This window comes from Artibeus jamaicensis, unplaced genomic scaffold (genome assembly GCF_021234435.1).
Source record: "Artibeus jamaicensis isolate MK-2021 breed Jamaican fruit bat unplaced genomic scaffold, CSHL_Jam_final scaffold_1964, whole genome shotgun sequence".
NCBI lineage: Eukaryota > Metazoa > Chordata > Mammalia > Chiroptera > Phyllostomidae > Artibeus > Artibeus jamaicensis.
This window is the reverse complement of record NW_026522030.1, coordinates 39,223,770-39,238,284: the sequence shown is the minus strand read 5'-3', so window position 1 is coordinate 39,238,284 and position 14,515 is coordinate 39,223,770. Positions and strand designations below refer to the sequence as shown.

General features: G+C 42.8%; 1 protein-coding gene across 4 annotated transcripts in view; it reads right to left on the bottom strand.

Moving 5' to 3' along the window:
- The window catches only part of DOCK8 (dedicator of cytokinesis 8), a 220,156-nt gene that overhangs the window by 70,969 nt on the left and 134,672 nt on the right, over positions 1-14,515 (bottom strand). For all 4 annotated transcript variants that reach the window (XM_037165574.2, XM_037165576.2, XM_037165575.2 and 1 more), the window contains 6 exons: positions 9,454-9,571; positions 7,914-7,984; positions 6,726-6,864; positions 5,777-5,878; positions 2,232-2,327; positions 1,308-1,542 (listed from right to left, as the gene is read on the bottom strand). In XM_037165574.2, the coding sequence (XP_037021469.2) occupies positions 1,308-1,542; positions 2,232-2,327; positions 5,777-5,878; positions 6,726-6,864; positions 7,914-7,984; positions 9,454-9,571 (761 nt within the window). The remainder of the gene's footprint in view (positions 1-1,307; positions 1,543-2,231; positions 2,328-5,776; positions 5,879-6,725; positions 6,865-7,913; positions 7,985-9,453; positions 9,572-14,515) is intronic.

The following is a 14,515-nucleotide window of genomic DNA, read 5'->3' as shown; positions in this document are numbered from 1 at the left end:
AATGTAGCCTGCAATACCTGTCTGCAGAACCACAAAAGCAGCATCCCAGGATACCTGCAAACCAACGGAACTGAGAAGACATGCTCTTGCCTGGCCTGTGAGTTCAGCAAGCACCCCTCTTACTCCTTGGCCACCACGGGTTTACTCAGATTCTGCAGCCCAGCTGTGCTCTTTGTTTCTCTCCTCGCTCTCCTGTGCTTTTCCGGTTCTCTGCTTTTGCCACTCTCACCTCACTGTCCCCATTTTGGCTGCTTTCTCTCTACCCCTCCTTCAAGGTCATATCAAACACTCTCTCCTGCCTAGAGGCTTCCTTCATTTTCCCAGATGGATGTTTTGATGCCTCCTCTCCCCTAATATCCACCTGGGTCCTTTTGAGGATTCTTGTCCTATGCTGCTGCTGTTCACTGTATTGCGAGCCCTCTAGGTCAGACATGCTCTCGATTATGACTGCGAGGCCTACAACTGTTAGCTCAGTCCTGGGAGCAGAGATGGTACCCAAAAGCCATCTGCCAGACTCCGTAGCACAGGGTAAGATAAGTCCAGCTGAAAACAGTGTTAAATGAAAATGCCCTACAGCATCCAGTCTGCCGCGCAGGAGGCAGGAGAACCACCGGGCCCACATCTTACAGGCCGTTATTTCTGAAGGAAGTTCTACACGTTGTACTGAATGTTAGTTTGTTCAAACAAACCTTTAAAATATACTATAAGTCAGAAAATAGATGGATGGTTGCTAGGGACGGAGGGAAGGGGTGGGTGGGGAGGGACTGCTAAGAAGTGTGGGATTTCATTTGGGACTGATGAGAATGTTCTGGAATTAGTAGTGGTAGCTGCACAACCTTGTGGATATATTAAAAACCACAGAACTGTACACCTAAGTGAGTTTTATGGTATGTACATTACATCTCAATGTAAGAAAGTGATCACACTGCAATTCAATTTAGAATTCCTTTCCTTCCATTTAATGAGTTGTTTTATTCTTTTAAAACATTATATTTCCATGTTGCTCAAGAAAATAAAAATATCTTAGAAGTACAAGAAATATATCAACTACCAGGAATGGAATTTGAAAGACTACTTCTAATCATTCAATAAATTTATTTAAAAACTATGATTTTAAGCATTCAATCTTAATTATTTTTTTTAACATCCAGGGAGAGTCAAAAAATAGTATTGGACTTAGCCTCCCTTGGACTCACATCATTGACAGAAAGGAAGATGATACTGTCCCTGGTCCTGGGCTTTCTGGAGAATCATGGTCCCTAACACAAGGCCCTGCCTGCCTCTTCCCAGCCCCACAGGCCTCCTACCTGTCTGGCCAGCGATGACCATGGGCTGCACGGACAGTTGGAAGAGCTTGTCCAGCACCAGGTGCAGGAAGAGCACGAGAGGCTCCAGGCGGGAGGAGTTGAGGCAGATGATGCTGAGCTTCAGCTCGTGCTCCAGGGTGGTCTCACTGATCTTGTGGTCCAGCACACGGATGGGGAAGGACACCTGGTTCTCCAAGGAGTGGCAGAGGGTGAAGAACTTCTCCAGGTGGTTGTCCTGGGAGGGCAGACAGCAGGCCTCAGGGGTCTTACCCCGTCAAGACTCACCAGTGGATTCACGAACGCAAATACAAGAGGTTCCTTATAGGCAGATCCTCTCATCCCGTGTTTTAGACCAGAACTTCTAAGACTCATATCATACATTCCAGAACAAGGTTATGAACTACTGTGTTGAATGGTGTGCACCAAATAGAACCTCTCAATAATTATGAAGGGAAGAAGAAAACAATTTGCACTCTGACATGTTTTGTAAGCGGAGGCAAGCACAACAGGTACGCACAGCCAAAAGGGGTCTACTTAGTTGGTGCAAAACCCAAACAGGGGCAGGAAGAGGAGGGAGTGTAGGAGTGGGGGGGGAGGCTGGTGAAAGGGCAGAATTATGGAGGGAAGTGAGGCAGAGACTTCGGATGAAGTCTCCATACACGATTGCTCAGCCAACAGTGCCAGGACTGGGTTACTTCATTTAGTTGCTCAACCTCCTTGTAAGGTCATCTCATTTAAACAAAAATTCAACCCAAACAGGCTTGTAAACCCCCACAAAGAACTAATGGTTGTTTTTGTTCTACCCACGCACAAAGCTCTGCATCGGTCTTCTACCGGACTGCCCTTAGGAGGTTCTCTGCTGTACCCCCACCTTCATTGTCAGCCTTCTGGCTCTGACGTAAAGGGGGCCTTGGTGTTCCTTACCTGGGTGTGAACAGAAGATACAGCTTGCACTTCGATATTAAACACTCCCTTATGTCCTTCGGCCCACTTAATGGGAGGATTCTGTACAGGGACTTTCTGTGTTAGAGGGAAAAAAAGATAACAATTCAATCCCCTTTTCTGATTGCTAACAAGCAGAGTGAAGCCACTTGGCTGTAAATGTCAGGGTTATACAAATAGAAAACTCCCTGGAAATTAATAGATTTGGCCTTGGGGTTAGAAGCCCTGGGTTTAAGTTCAGTTCTGCACTGAACCTATGTACTGTATTTTGCTATATATAACATGTACTTTTGCCCAAATTTTTGAGGGAAAAAGGAGGATGCACATTATACATGGGTAGTACTAATTTCATGTCTATATAAATGTTTTAAATTCTTTTATTTATGCTTATGTGTTAGAAGTGTAACTCTTGAAAAGCAATAATGATATTCATGATAAAAATAAATGCTAAAATTCCTTTATAATACAAAAAAACAAGTATCTAAATATAAATAAATAAATATTGAATTAAAAAACTAAAATGAAAGATTTTTTCCTGAATGTTTGGGCCAAAAACGTGGGTGTACATTATATGCGGCAAAATATAGTACTTTTACTTTAACAAGTCAATTAAACTCTCTGGAACTTCATTTTTCTAGTGCTGACAGGAGGGGTTTAACCTGAGTGATCTGTCTTTAAGCTCCCATCCAGCACCGATAAATCACTGATGCCAGGAATTAAAATAATGTAATACATTGCCGATTTCCTCATTAATTAGGAAAAGTCAAGGTAAAGTGTAAAGTATCTTTACATGACATAAAAGTTTAATGTTTTTGAGTGCCTGCAATTACATTCCCTTTTAACAAAATGTTTCCAAGTAGCAGTCCTGCTAGGATCCTGCTGTAATTACTTAAGTGACTGTTTTATACCATTTATGTATCAATAGCATTATGGTCTGAAGAGGCCCGTTCCTTGCCCTAAATTCCCATGGAATTATCTTCCTCTAGAGACAGCAGACAGCTGGGTGAGGAGGGCCTAGCCTGCCACAGCTGTGTGAGAGTGGATTTTGCATCTCTTGCATTATAATGGAAGGAAGCATGCTGTGTTTGCAAGGGTCGGATGTGTGGATGGGGTGGGTACTTGTGGGAATGTCTAAGAGAGTGTCACAAACGGGTCAAAGCTGGATCCAGCCCACAGACAAGTTCTGTTTGGCTCAGTGTTAGAAACTTCTTTGAATTAGTTGCCAACATTTAAAAGTCAGAAAATTTCACATGAAAGCCTATTTGTCTAACTCCTTTTGAGAACTAGAAGATAGGAAGACACTGGGCTTGCATCCCAGAACGGCACTGATCTGTGGAGTGGAGGAGCAGCTGTGACCTTCGGTGGGCAATCTCCAGCATGAACGAATTCCACCAGGACCTGGCACTCATTATTTTTTTTAAGACCTTATTTATTTATTTTTTAGAGAGAGGGGAAGGGAGGGAGAAAGGGAGAAAAATAGCATAGTGTAGTTTCCTCTTGTGCACCCGCCACTGGGGACCTGGCCCATAACCCAGGCATGGGCCCTGACTGGGAATCAAAGCAGTGACCCTTTGGTTTGCAGGCCAGTGCTCAATCCACTGAGCCACACCAGCCAGGGATGGTACTCATTCATGAGTCCAGCTCCTGTAGACACTGGAGTTTGCCATCTATGATCTTAAGCAGCACAGTCCACTAAACAATGTATTGTGACATATATATGTCACTTAAAATTTTCTAGTTGCCACATAAAAAAATTAAAAAGAAATATGTGATAGCAATTTTAATACTAGGTCTCATTTAACCCAATATAGCCTAAAGATTATTGTTTTGATGCAAAATCAATATAAAAATTATGAATGAGATACTTCACATTCTCACTGGGCCTTAGAAACTGGGTTTGTATTTTATACTCACAGCATACCCCAGTTTGGACAAGCCACATGTGATTAGTGCCAACTGTACTGGACAGCACAGGTCTGAAAGCTGTAAGGAGGGGCTGAGGGGTATATCTACAGAGATAGCTTAGGGCAAGAATGAAAAAGGAAATAGCGATTACTCAAGCAGAGAGCTTGATGCTTGATATGCACTACTTCATTCAACGTCCATCGCAGCCTCATGGCAGGTATGGGCTTAGTCTCACTTCGAGATGCGGAGAGGGTACGTGACTCATCCGTGTTCACTCAACTAAGGAGTGGCAGGGTCTGGATTTTGGATCAAAACTTGTCTTGAAAACCCAGGTTTATTCTGCAGTATTAAGGAGATAACTGAGGGTTCTAGGCAATTAGATTATGCATGAGAGAAGGTGGTTTCGAGGGCATCAGAAGGGACTATGTGTCCAAATCATAAAGCGTAAGCAGCGCATGTCTGTGAACATGCTCAGGTGGTTCCGAGGAGAGCAACTTCGGTCTAGAGCCAGGTACGTCCGTGACTGTGCCCAGGGCAATGAAAGCTTCTCTCTCCAAAGAAAAAAAAGGAAATAAAAGAAAAATTGAATAGCCTGGGAATGACAGATGGGTAGTCAGAGTAGGAAAAAAAGTTGACTGTTAAGGTTGGGACTAAATACAGTCCTGGGAAACTCTTCAACTTGAAAATTACAAAATAAAAACACAAAAGAGATGAAGGGGAATCTATATAAAAACTCTTCAAAGACAAGTCAACCAATAGCAATGTATAGACCTTTTTGGATCCTGGTTCAAACAAACAACTGCAAATATAAATATGACATTGATGAGATCGTTGGAAACTAGATCATTGGATATTTGAAGATATTAAAGATTTACTCATTTTTAATGTATAACAATGATATTGCGATGGTTAAACAAATACCCCTTATCTTTGGAGATACATACTAAAATATGTATAAATGAAATGCTACGATGTCTGGGATTTTCTTCAAAATGATACCAACTGAAATCAACCAAATGCAATAACAAAGAGAAAAGAAATAACCCTACACCGAGCAGACTGAGAACATGAGAACTGGTGCTGGTGTGGCCAGAATGGAGAGTTCAAGGGCTCCCTTTCAATGGCTGTACTGCGGCAGAGTGGGTGGGCAGGAGGCAGTGCGGGGGGGCGGGGCAGGAAAGACCACTGGCACTGGCAAAGGAATGAAAACCTCACTATCCATCTGAAAACTGACCCAGAGGAGAAACGGGTGGAATCGTTTTTAAGGGTGTCCATGCTGAGAGTAGCTGTCACCACAAGTGGGCTCTGTTTGTCTCCCCTTTCATAACCCATTATTCTGTGAATCCCTTTTTGCAGATAATTCGAGGTAATGTTGCCTCTGGCACAGGCTGCATTTACTAAACATTCTGAATTGGTGATTTCTAAATAAGTCAGGGCCAGCTGTTTTTTCCTTCCCAACAGAACCATGTGTTCTCAGAAAACACCGTATGCTGACAGACACCTGCTCCCCAATACATGCCAAGCACCCTCAATCCTGTTTAAGGGACTGGGAAGTGGATCTGGGAAGCTGGTCCTGGACCACGGCTGGGCAAGACACAGCTGGTGGCCAGCTGGCTGGTTACCTCTGCAGGATGCATGGAGTAGTTGGGTGGCAGCTTTTCCAGGGCAACCGGGAGACAGTAGGATCCAGTTTGAAGACGTTCATTTAACAGAATTGGCAGCCACTGAAACAGATGATGTAAAGAATAAAGTGGAATTTATTACCACATATAATTCTGGCAATTTATCTAGCTCACAATAATCAAATGCAACTAAATGATGATTAGATATTGACCAGGACTCTTTTCGGCAGTAATTTCTGTCAAGTTCTTTGCATTTTAAATGATCTGAGGGTTCCTGAGATCCTCACACCAGTGATTTACTGTTTCAGAGCCAAAGCAGTAGCACTTTTCTTTCAAGCCAAAGTTTGTGTGAGTCTGAACAACACCAATGTTGTGGTTTTTATATTTTTTAAGAAATAGTTTTTGTTCCCTGGAGAAGAAAAGAGCTAGTTTTAGACAGGGGTTGGCAAGAGTAGTTTAGAGTTGTGAGTATGTGAAATACGGAGTTTATTCCTATATTATTATTTATTAATTATTGCATTACTTTCTATATGAACAACTGTAAACCTATTTTTGCCCACCCTGTATGTGAAGCATATATTAAAAAACTGGAAATACGGAGTTGGGGAGCACGAGGGGGTGGTGAGCTGGTATGGGAGTAAAAGACAGAAAACTGTACTTGAAAAATAATTAAATAAAAAAATTAAAAAACTGGAAATACTAGATATGCAATGCTTTTTCTAAAAAAGAAATGAGTATTTTTTCAATATCTATCTCCCAGTAGCTTTTCATTCTGAAATTTGTCATTGGCTAAATCAAGTCATCCCTGCTCTTTGCTATAAACCAGTTTGGTACACTCTGTTACTTCTGACAGGAAAAAGCAATGGAGTAGGATTTGTTGTTTATCTCTGCAGGGACCTGGGATGCACCAAGAACTTCAGTGTGAATGGGCAAGTTGAAAATGACTCACTGAGTATCCCAGGAGGCTTTCTACGGAGGCTCCTTGCTTCTGCTGACAACTGATATGATAGAAGGTAAACAGCAGGTGGTGATTTACTGTGAGCTTGGCGGGGAGCTTAATTTTCACTTCTTCGTAGAAGTCAGGAGACCTGTTTCAGAAGCACATTATACACACATAACTTGCACCAAGAATGATGACTTCTCTGACTATAAATTGTAGCACAGAGGATACTTTGTTCTTCAGAATTTGTCTGCTTGGTGTTTTGCTTTTCATTTTACATCATTCTGCTCTTACACTAGAAGTCCTCAGGACCACACACATGCCACCAGATACATTTCACTTACATAAGAGCACTTGGGAATGAAAGACTTTTGGGTAGAGAGGATTTCCCCACACGATGGAAAAATCCAGCAACTTAACTTGAAAAGGGGATGAGGTTCAGTGTCCTGCTGTGACCTCCCTTTCTCTCTCCACCCCAAGAACGAAGGCCAGCACATCAAAGGGTTTTGGAGAAACATATGAATGATGCAGGAGGAAAACAAATCTGATTTTACTGAGCTGTGAAGTCCCAGCTACTTTACCAAGGGCTTCATGTACATCGCTCATTTATTCCTCATCCCAACTCAGGAACATGGGCTCAGACGAAGACTTAAATAGGCCAAAGTTAGTAAGCCAGGATCACACCCAAGTCTGCCTGACCCTGTACAGCACCCTGCCCTACCTGTAAAATATGAGGAATAATTATTCTGGAACTCAATTTACCCACATAATAACAAGTGTTCCATTTCCCCTTTGGGCAACTCAGATGTTCTCAGACTAGGTCACGGCGCAGGTGTATGGTGGTGTGCAGAGGACAAGGAGACAGAAACAGGAGGGCTGGATTTTGTTTCTGGGCCCCTCCAGTACCGCAAAGCCAGTTAAGAAGTGTATTTCTTTACTTTACAGCATAAGACCCCTCTGCATTATACTAGAAGAGAAGGCTCCAGGAAAGTCAAAACAATATTAGGTTCCTGAGGATATGTTCTTCTCCCAGTCTTAGTGGCAAAAATTGTGCATCTTCAACAGAGAATCATGAGTTTCCTCTGTCTCTGAGCCCCTGAATTGTAAACACCACTGGAAGGAAGCAGGATGGAATTCAGAAAAGCCAGCAGATAACAACACAATCTTGGCATGTGTTTACGACCAAAATATACTTACTTATTATGGTATGTGACAGCTGTGTACACTTCCTGCAGAAATTCAGGCCCATTGGACTTTCCAAAGATAACCTGTGCACCAGTATAGACAGGACCAAATTAACAGTGATATTTGGATATATCAAATCAACCATCACCAGCCCAATAGGATGCTCTGTTCTCATGGAGCTCTGTCTTGTAAACTCAGAGTGCTGAGCTCTACACCTAGCCCAAGGACACGGATTAGAAAGGACTGGCTAAAAAAGGGTCAAGTGAGACCCAAAGGGGCTATATTAGTGACTGAGGGCCACAGGTTTGTGAGACTGGAAAACCAGTGTTCTGCCCACTCAGGCTCACTGTAACAGAGGTCTGTATTTTCAGGCAAAGTCATATTGTTTTGTCCACAGTTAAAGATCCCTGGTCTTGTCTCCTTTCCCTCCAGAGACATGGGGCCTGGTCACTGGGGTGATCAGGACCTTAACCACCCGAAGGTTTGTGCTATTTAGAAAACACACCTCTTGGGCCTGATTCGGTCCTAACAGTACATGATTTGACAAGTGGACTCACCTTCGGGCAAAGAAATAAAGGGCCCTTTGTATTGCAAAGGGATGCAGTAACCCCTTTGCTAGGTCCCAGGGACTGGTGAGTAGAGAAGAGGCTGGAGTCTGGCCCCCACTCATCCCTGGCTGGGCACCTTGGCCCAGAAGACTGGGCACCTGGCCACATTCAAGGTCTGCCCAGCTGTACCCGGCAGCTCTGGAGGACGTGCCATGAGCCAGAGCAGAGAGAATCAGGGGGTCTACCTCTAGGATTTCCTTCCCAGCACCACTGCAAGAGAATACCTTGCATTGGGAAGGTAGATGAGATATTAGGAAGATTTTTTTAAAGAGATATTCAATGAATAGAAGGACTGAAAAAAATTATTTCAAAAGGAAGGTGTAACTGAATTCTATGACTTACAGAAAATCATAATAGCTAACTATCAATTTCATTTGTGGCAGATGTTTAAAAATGCAAATTCTGGCATTTTGAGTTCCTTAGAGAACACTGCATTATATACTTATTATTTGATTTACATTTTGCCTCAGGATGGACATCCAGTCCCAAAAGGTGTTGAGATGGCGTGTCTGTATTATTTTTGGGCCCACTTTCCATTCCTCTCTCGGCGTGGACTGGGCCTGGGTAGACGCATGCTGCCATGCACACCTGGAAATGAAGTGGACACGGCGGGTGTGCTGGGCCCGTCCCTCTACTGCTCGTGCTGTGAGGGTGGTGTGAACTTAATGATCTTTCAGTTTTCTAACATAATCTACATTTCCAAATTTCATAGCTCCTTGTGGAATGAGTTAGGAAAGAATCTTTCCATTGAGACTGACCCCATCTCCCCATCAGCCTGCGGGGACCAATACTGGTTGAGCCACAAAGGCCTCTGCACAGGCTGGGTAGTGCTCTGCTGAACAGACGTACTCATGCGCTCATGAGCCCTGGGTTCTGACTGTGTGAACTGACAAGGGAAGTCCGGGACTCCTTGGTCTAAGGCAAATGTTTATTTCCCTCTTTACCGGCATAGCACTGCTAGGATCCTCTCCACACATAAACTGGATCTTTATTGTAATGTTCCGGGCAGATGCTAGTTTGTTAGCGAAGTTCAGCCTCTGTGGGTAGACGTAGAGAAGGTTTCTGGAAAAGAGAAGATGAAGAACCAGTGAATAAGGCCTAGAGCTTATTTTAACCACATTCTCCAGGGAATGCTAAAGCCTGCGCCCATGAGGTGATTTTTCTGAAGGAGGTTTCCCTTTCAGAAATGAATTATTTTTGGAGGAGTAAGTGAGATAGTACTGCTTCTTCCTCCTCAGCTTCAGTCATCTGATAATAACCAACAGTGTTCTTTGTTTTGTTACCTATAAAAATGTGTCGGCTGCACCTGAAAGAGTCTTAATGTCTTGGGTATGTAAACCTGCCTAGGGGCAATCATATAGCTGACGCACTGATAAAAAAGCAAAAAGGTCCAGTTTGTTTTAAACAAAATTCATGGCCATAGATGATGGCCTCATTTCACTTCCTCTCTAGTTTCAACTTTCTAAATGGCATGACATTCTGTAATGGTTTAGCTTTCTTTTCTTATCTAAGATGACAGTTCAAATGAGCCACATTATAGTAACATAACAATGATACAATGATATATCTATTCAACAACTTCAGGACAATTATAGACTCAGTATAGCTTTGCATATTTTTTCGCTGTATTTGCATTATTTCTAGTATATTTCATTAAAAGATAAGCTATATGAGAACAGAACTTTTTATCTGATGTTTTTAATTCATTAATGTATATCCAACAGCTAGAGTAGTGCCTGGGACATAGTAGGTGCTAACTAAATCTTTGATAGATAAAAAAATGAATGTGAATATGAATGAATTTTTAATGAGCTAAGCAGATACTAGATTAGAGGGTCTAGGAATCAGGTCCTTTTTTTTTCATATTCCAATCTAGATGAACTTGTAGAGTTTAAAATTTTATTATGTAAAATATTTCATGCAATTTATTATTGTCAAAAGCAAAGATATGTATTTAACTGAATCTTATAAAAACTTTAGTCTTACACTGGGTATCACCACAAACCTGCATTTCTCAGCCTATTCCACAAAACCTCAGAGCTCTGCAAGGTGTTAGCAAGTGTGTAGGGAAGAGGAGGGGTGGGTGATGGAATGCTGTTGGAAAAGGCTGTGTAAACCAAGGTAAACAGGTGAATGTGCCTTGTGAATCTCTTAGAGGGGGGAGACTCTGCCCTTTTCCCCAAGTTTTTGACCTCAGAACACATTTCATTGATTTATTCTTTCATAGTCTATTTCACAAGTTTAACATTCTCAGAAATCATTTGGGGAAAAAAACGGAAATAGCTTTTATAGCTACAGAAGAACATTCCACATCAAGGTAGGAAGAGTTAGAGCACAAGAATTCTCTAGTGAAATACCTTGCACAATAATGAATGCTCTCACGTATTCAAGGAGAAAAAAAATCTTTGAAAACTGCCAAGAACACAGGAGCTGCTATTCTTTGCCCGTACAAGTTCAAAGGCCATGGAGGCAAATAAATAGCATTTCTACATCTTACTTGAGCACGGTTTCTCTACAGTGGTAACCCGCTGGGGGCAGAATAGGGGAGACACAGTGGTGGGAACAGACGTGAGCTGCTGTATCCTGTGACCTGTCTAGCCCACCCTGCCTCTCGCATGTCATTACCCTGGCATAGTAGCGATTGGGACCACATTTCCCTCACTTGCTGGTCTTCACGTCCAGCTCTGTCTAGCTACCATGTGGTCCTGTTGTTCTTTTTTAACAGGGTCATAACTGGCTAAAGTGGTCACAACAGCATTGACCACTTCCTACATTCTGGTGACAAAGAAGATAAATACAGGACAACAATTTCATCAAAGGGAAATAAATTAAATTCAGATGACGGGCAGAATACTGAATATCAAATATCAGTGACATGTAGATGGCCTCCCAGGAAAAGCAGATGCCAGGCTGTGACACAAGGGAGGGATTAGCATAGAATTCTGGGTGTGCGAGGGGGGAGGCAGCTAGTCCAAGCCCCAAGTTTTAAAGATGAGAAACTGAGGCCCCGAGAGGTAATGTGACAGTTCACTCCGAGTTAGCCACAGAGTGGGCACAGGATCCAGTTCAGTACTGCTTTTTGGACTCTACAGTGTGGCTGTCTTAGTGACACCTTCACAGTCATCCTCTGTCAAACTGAGGGGGCTCTGCCTTGATGCAGGTAGGTATAGGGGGACCTCAGATGCCATCAGGAGTGGACATGGATGTGGTAGTGACAGAAGGCAGTTCACAGTTGGGTGCAGGGGTCTATGTGGGCTATGGACCCCTCTCTAACTCTTGTTCATCTGCTAGTGCACAGCGCTAGTGTTTTCCGAGCGGCAGTGTCAGGGAATGGTTAAGGGTGTTGGCTTTGGAGCCAGAGAGCTGGCCTTGGGCAAGGTACTTAGCCTTTCCAAAGCTCCCGTGAGGTGAAAAACTGTCTCTGCCTCCTAGGGCTGTGGTGGGCATTAATGAGTAAGAGCTTAATAAGTGATAGCTAAATGACGACTACTTCTTCATAATGCTAATAAGTTACACACTCCAATCTACACGCCCTCGTCCGAACCACCCCTGTTTCTCACCCGGACCACTGCAAAGATTTTCCAGCTCATCTTTTCATTTCCACACATGCCCCTACAATCTATCCCTTACATACTGGTTGGAAGGGTCTTGCAAAAGTGTAAAATAGGTTATGCCAGGTCCTACAAGAGTTTCCCAAATTTCATATCATAGGCCTATATGATCTGGCCTTTGGCAATTTCTCTGATTTTACCATTCATCACTTTCCCACAGTGGCCTTTCTGAAGGCCTAAAACATTCTGAATTTATTCTTACCTTGTGCCCTCTGCTCTCTCTACCTAGAACTGCTTCTCTCAGTTCGCTCTGTGACTGATTCCTTCTCATTGCTTGCATTTCAGCACACACGTTATGTCCTCAAAGCGGTCTTTCCTGTCATCCTATTTAACCGGTTCATTCCACTCACACACATTCTCTCTCTCCTTCATAATAATAAGATCAGTATAAATACATGTGATGATGAAAGTAATATGTGGTTATAAAATAATTTGTACCCATTAAAAAAATTTGAGTGCTTGGCAAGCACAGGAAAGAAAGAATAAACTGGCACCCTGATCCATGTGGCTCAGTTGGTTGGGTGTCATTCCTCAAAGCGAAAGGTCTCTGGTTCAATTCCCAGTCAGGGCACATGCCTGGGCTGTGGATCTGGTCCCCCATTGGAGCATGTATGAGAGACAACCTTCCTCTTGTAATCACCATACTGTTGTCTGTGTCCAGCCCAACACCCTCCCCTCTGACAGCCGTCAGTCTGTTCTCTGTGTCTGTGACTCCATTTCTGTGTTGTTTGTTAGTTTATTTTGTTCACTAGATTCCATGTACAAATGAAATCATATGGTATTTGTCTTCCTCTGACTGGTTATTTTACTTAGGATAATACTTTTCAGGTACATTGATGCTGTTGCAAAAGGTAAGATTTCCTTCTTTTTTTTTTAACAGCTGAGTAGTATTCCACTGTACCACAAGGGAATAAATGTACCACAGCATTTTTATCCACTCATCTACTGATGGGCACTTGGACTGCTTCCAAATACTGGCTACTGGAAATAACACTGCAATGAACATAGAGCTACATATATTCTTTCAATTCAGTGCTTTGGGTTTCTTGGGATATACTCCCCAAGTAGAATTGCTGTGTCATTGATCTACTTTTGTTCAGTATAATCAACTCAGCGTGGCGGGGAGAGATGTGTGGGTTAATATGTCCACGAGCTCTGTAAGTTCTGCACCACATCTTGGGACCTTTGTTCACCTGAATATGCTCAATGACAAGAGAATCTACATTTTAACCCTGAAGTTCAGCATTACTTTCTGCATTGTTAAGTGTGTGCAGGAAAAATTCAGCACACTTTTTGGGCCACCATGTCCAGCCCCACTGTTTGGCATGGGCACACTCAACCAACTCCACCATCGTATAGATGGAATGGCACACATTGCTTCTTCAAAGCGACATCTTTCAGATACTTGGTGACTTTTTGGATACACATACTCTTGATGGCCTGGGCAGTTCCACAAGTGTTCTTAAAGTGAACACAAAGATTTGAACCTCTTGATTTGTATGATTTTGTGGGGTTTTCTGGGTCAAGTGAATAGCAAACCATTCAGAGGTCGTCTTAAGCCACTTATGTAAAAAGCAAATATCCTTTTTTTTTTATCCTTACCTAAGAACATGCTTATTGATTTTAGAGAGAGGGGAATGGAGGGAGAGGGAGAGGGAGAGGAAAAGGGAGAGAAGCATGGGTGTGAGAGAGAACCACTGATCAGTTGTGTCTTGTACACACCTCGATTGTGGACCGAACCTGAAACCTAGGTATGTGCCCTGACCAGGAATCAGACCCATGACCTTCCAGCTTACGGGATGATGCTCCAACCAACTGAACCACACCAGCCAGGGTGAGAGCAAATATTTTTAATAACCATGATTTTAGTGGCTGCATGATATCTCCTATTATAAATGTGCCATAATTTATACTAGTCTCCAAAAACAAGCACTGAGATGATTTCATTTTAAAGAAATTATAAAGCTGTGATAAACACTTTGTATATATGTATCTCCTGCCCTTCGGCAATGTAGTATCCTTTAAGAATCCCATTTAATTCTACATAGTTCTTCATCTTTGAATTAATTGAAAATACACCACCAGTCAACATTTCTTTATGCTGTGCTTGAAGAAATAATGAGCCACAGTGGGCAGAAATGCTTTGAAGTAGCTAGATGAAAGGGACCGTGTGAATCACAACAGCAGTGGCCCTGCCAGACTGGTTAAGCAAGTTCACTGCCACGGCACTGCTCTCCTTCAGCCCAATGCCAGGGCACCAGCTACCTGTTTCACACGTCCGCCAACACTGGCGACAATTCTGCACTTTGCTTCCAAAGGGGCAACCGACCCCAAGCTCAAACAATTCAGTGTCACCACATTCAGTGTCCTTCCTGGTCCTGAATACACTTTCCTC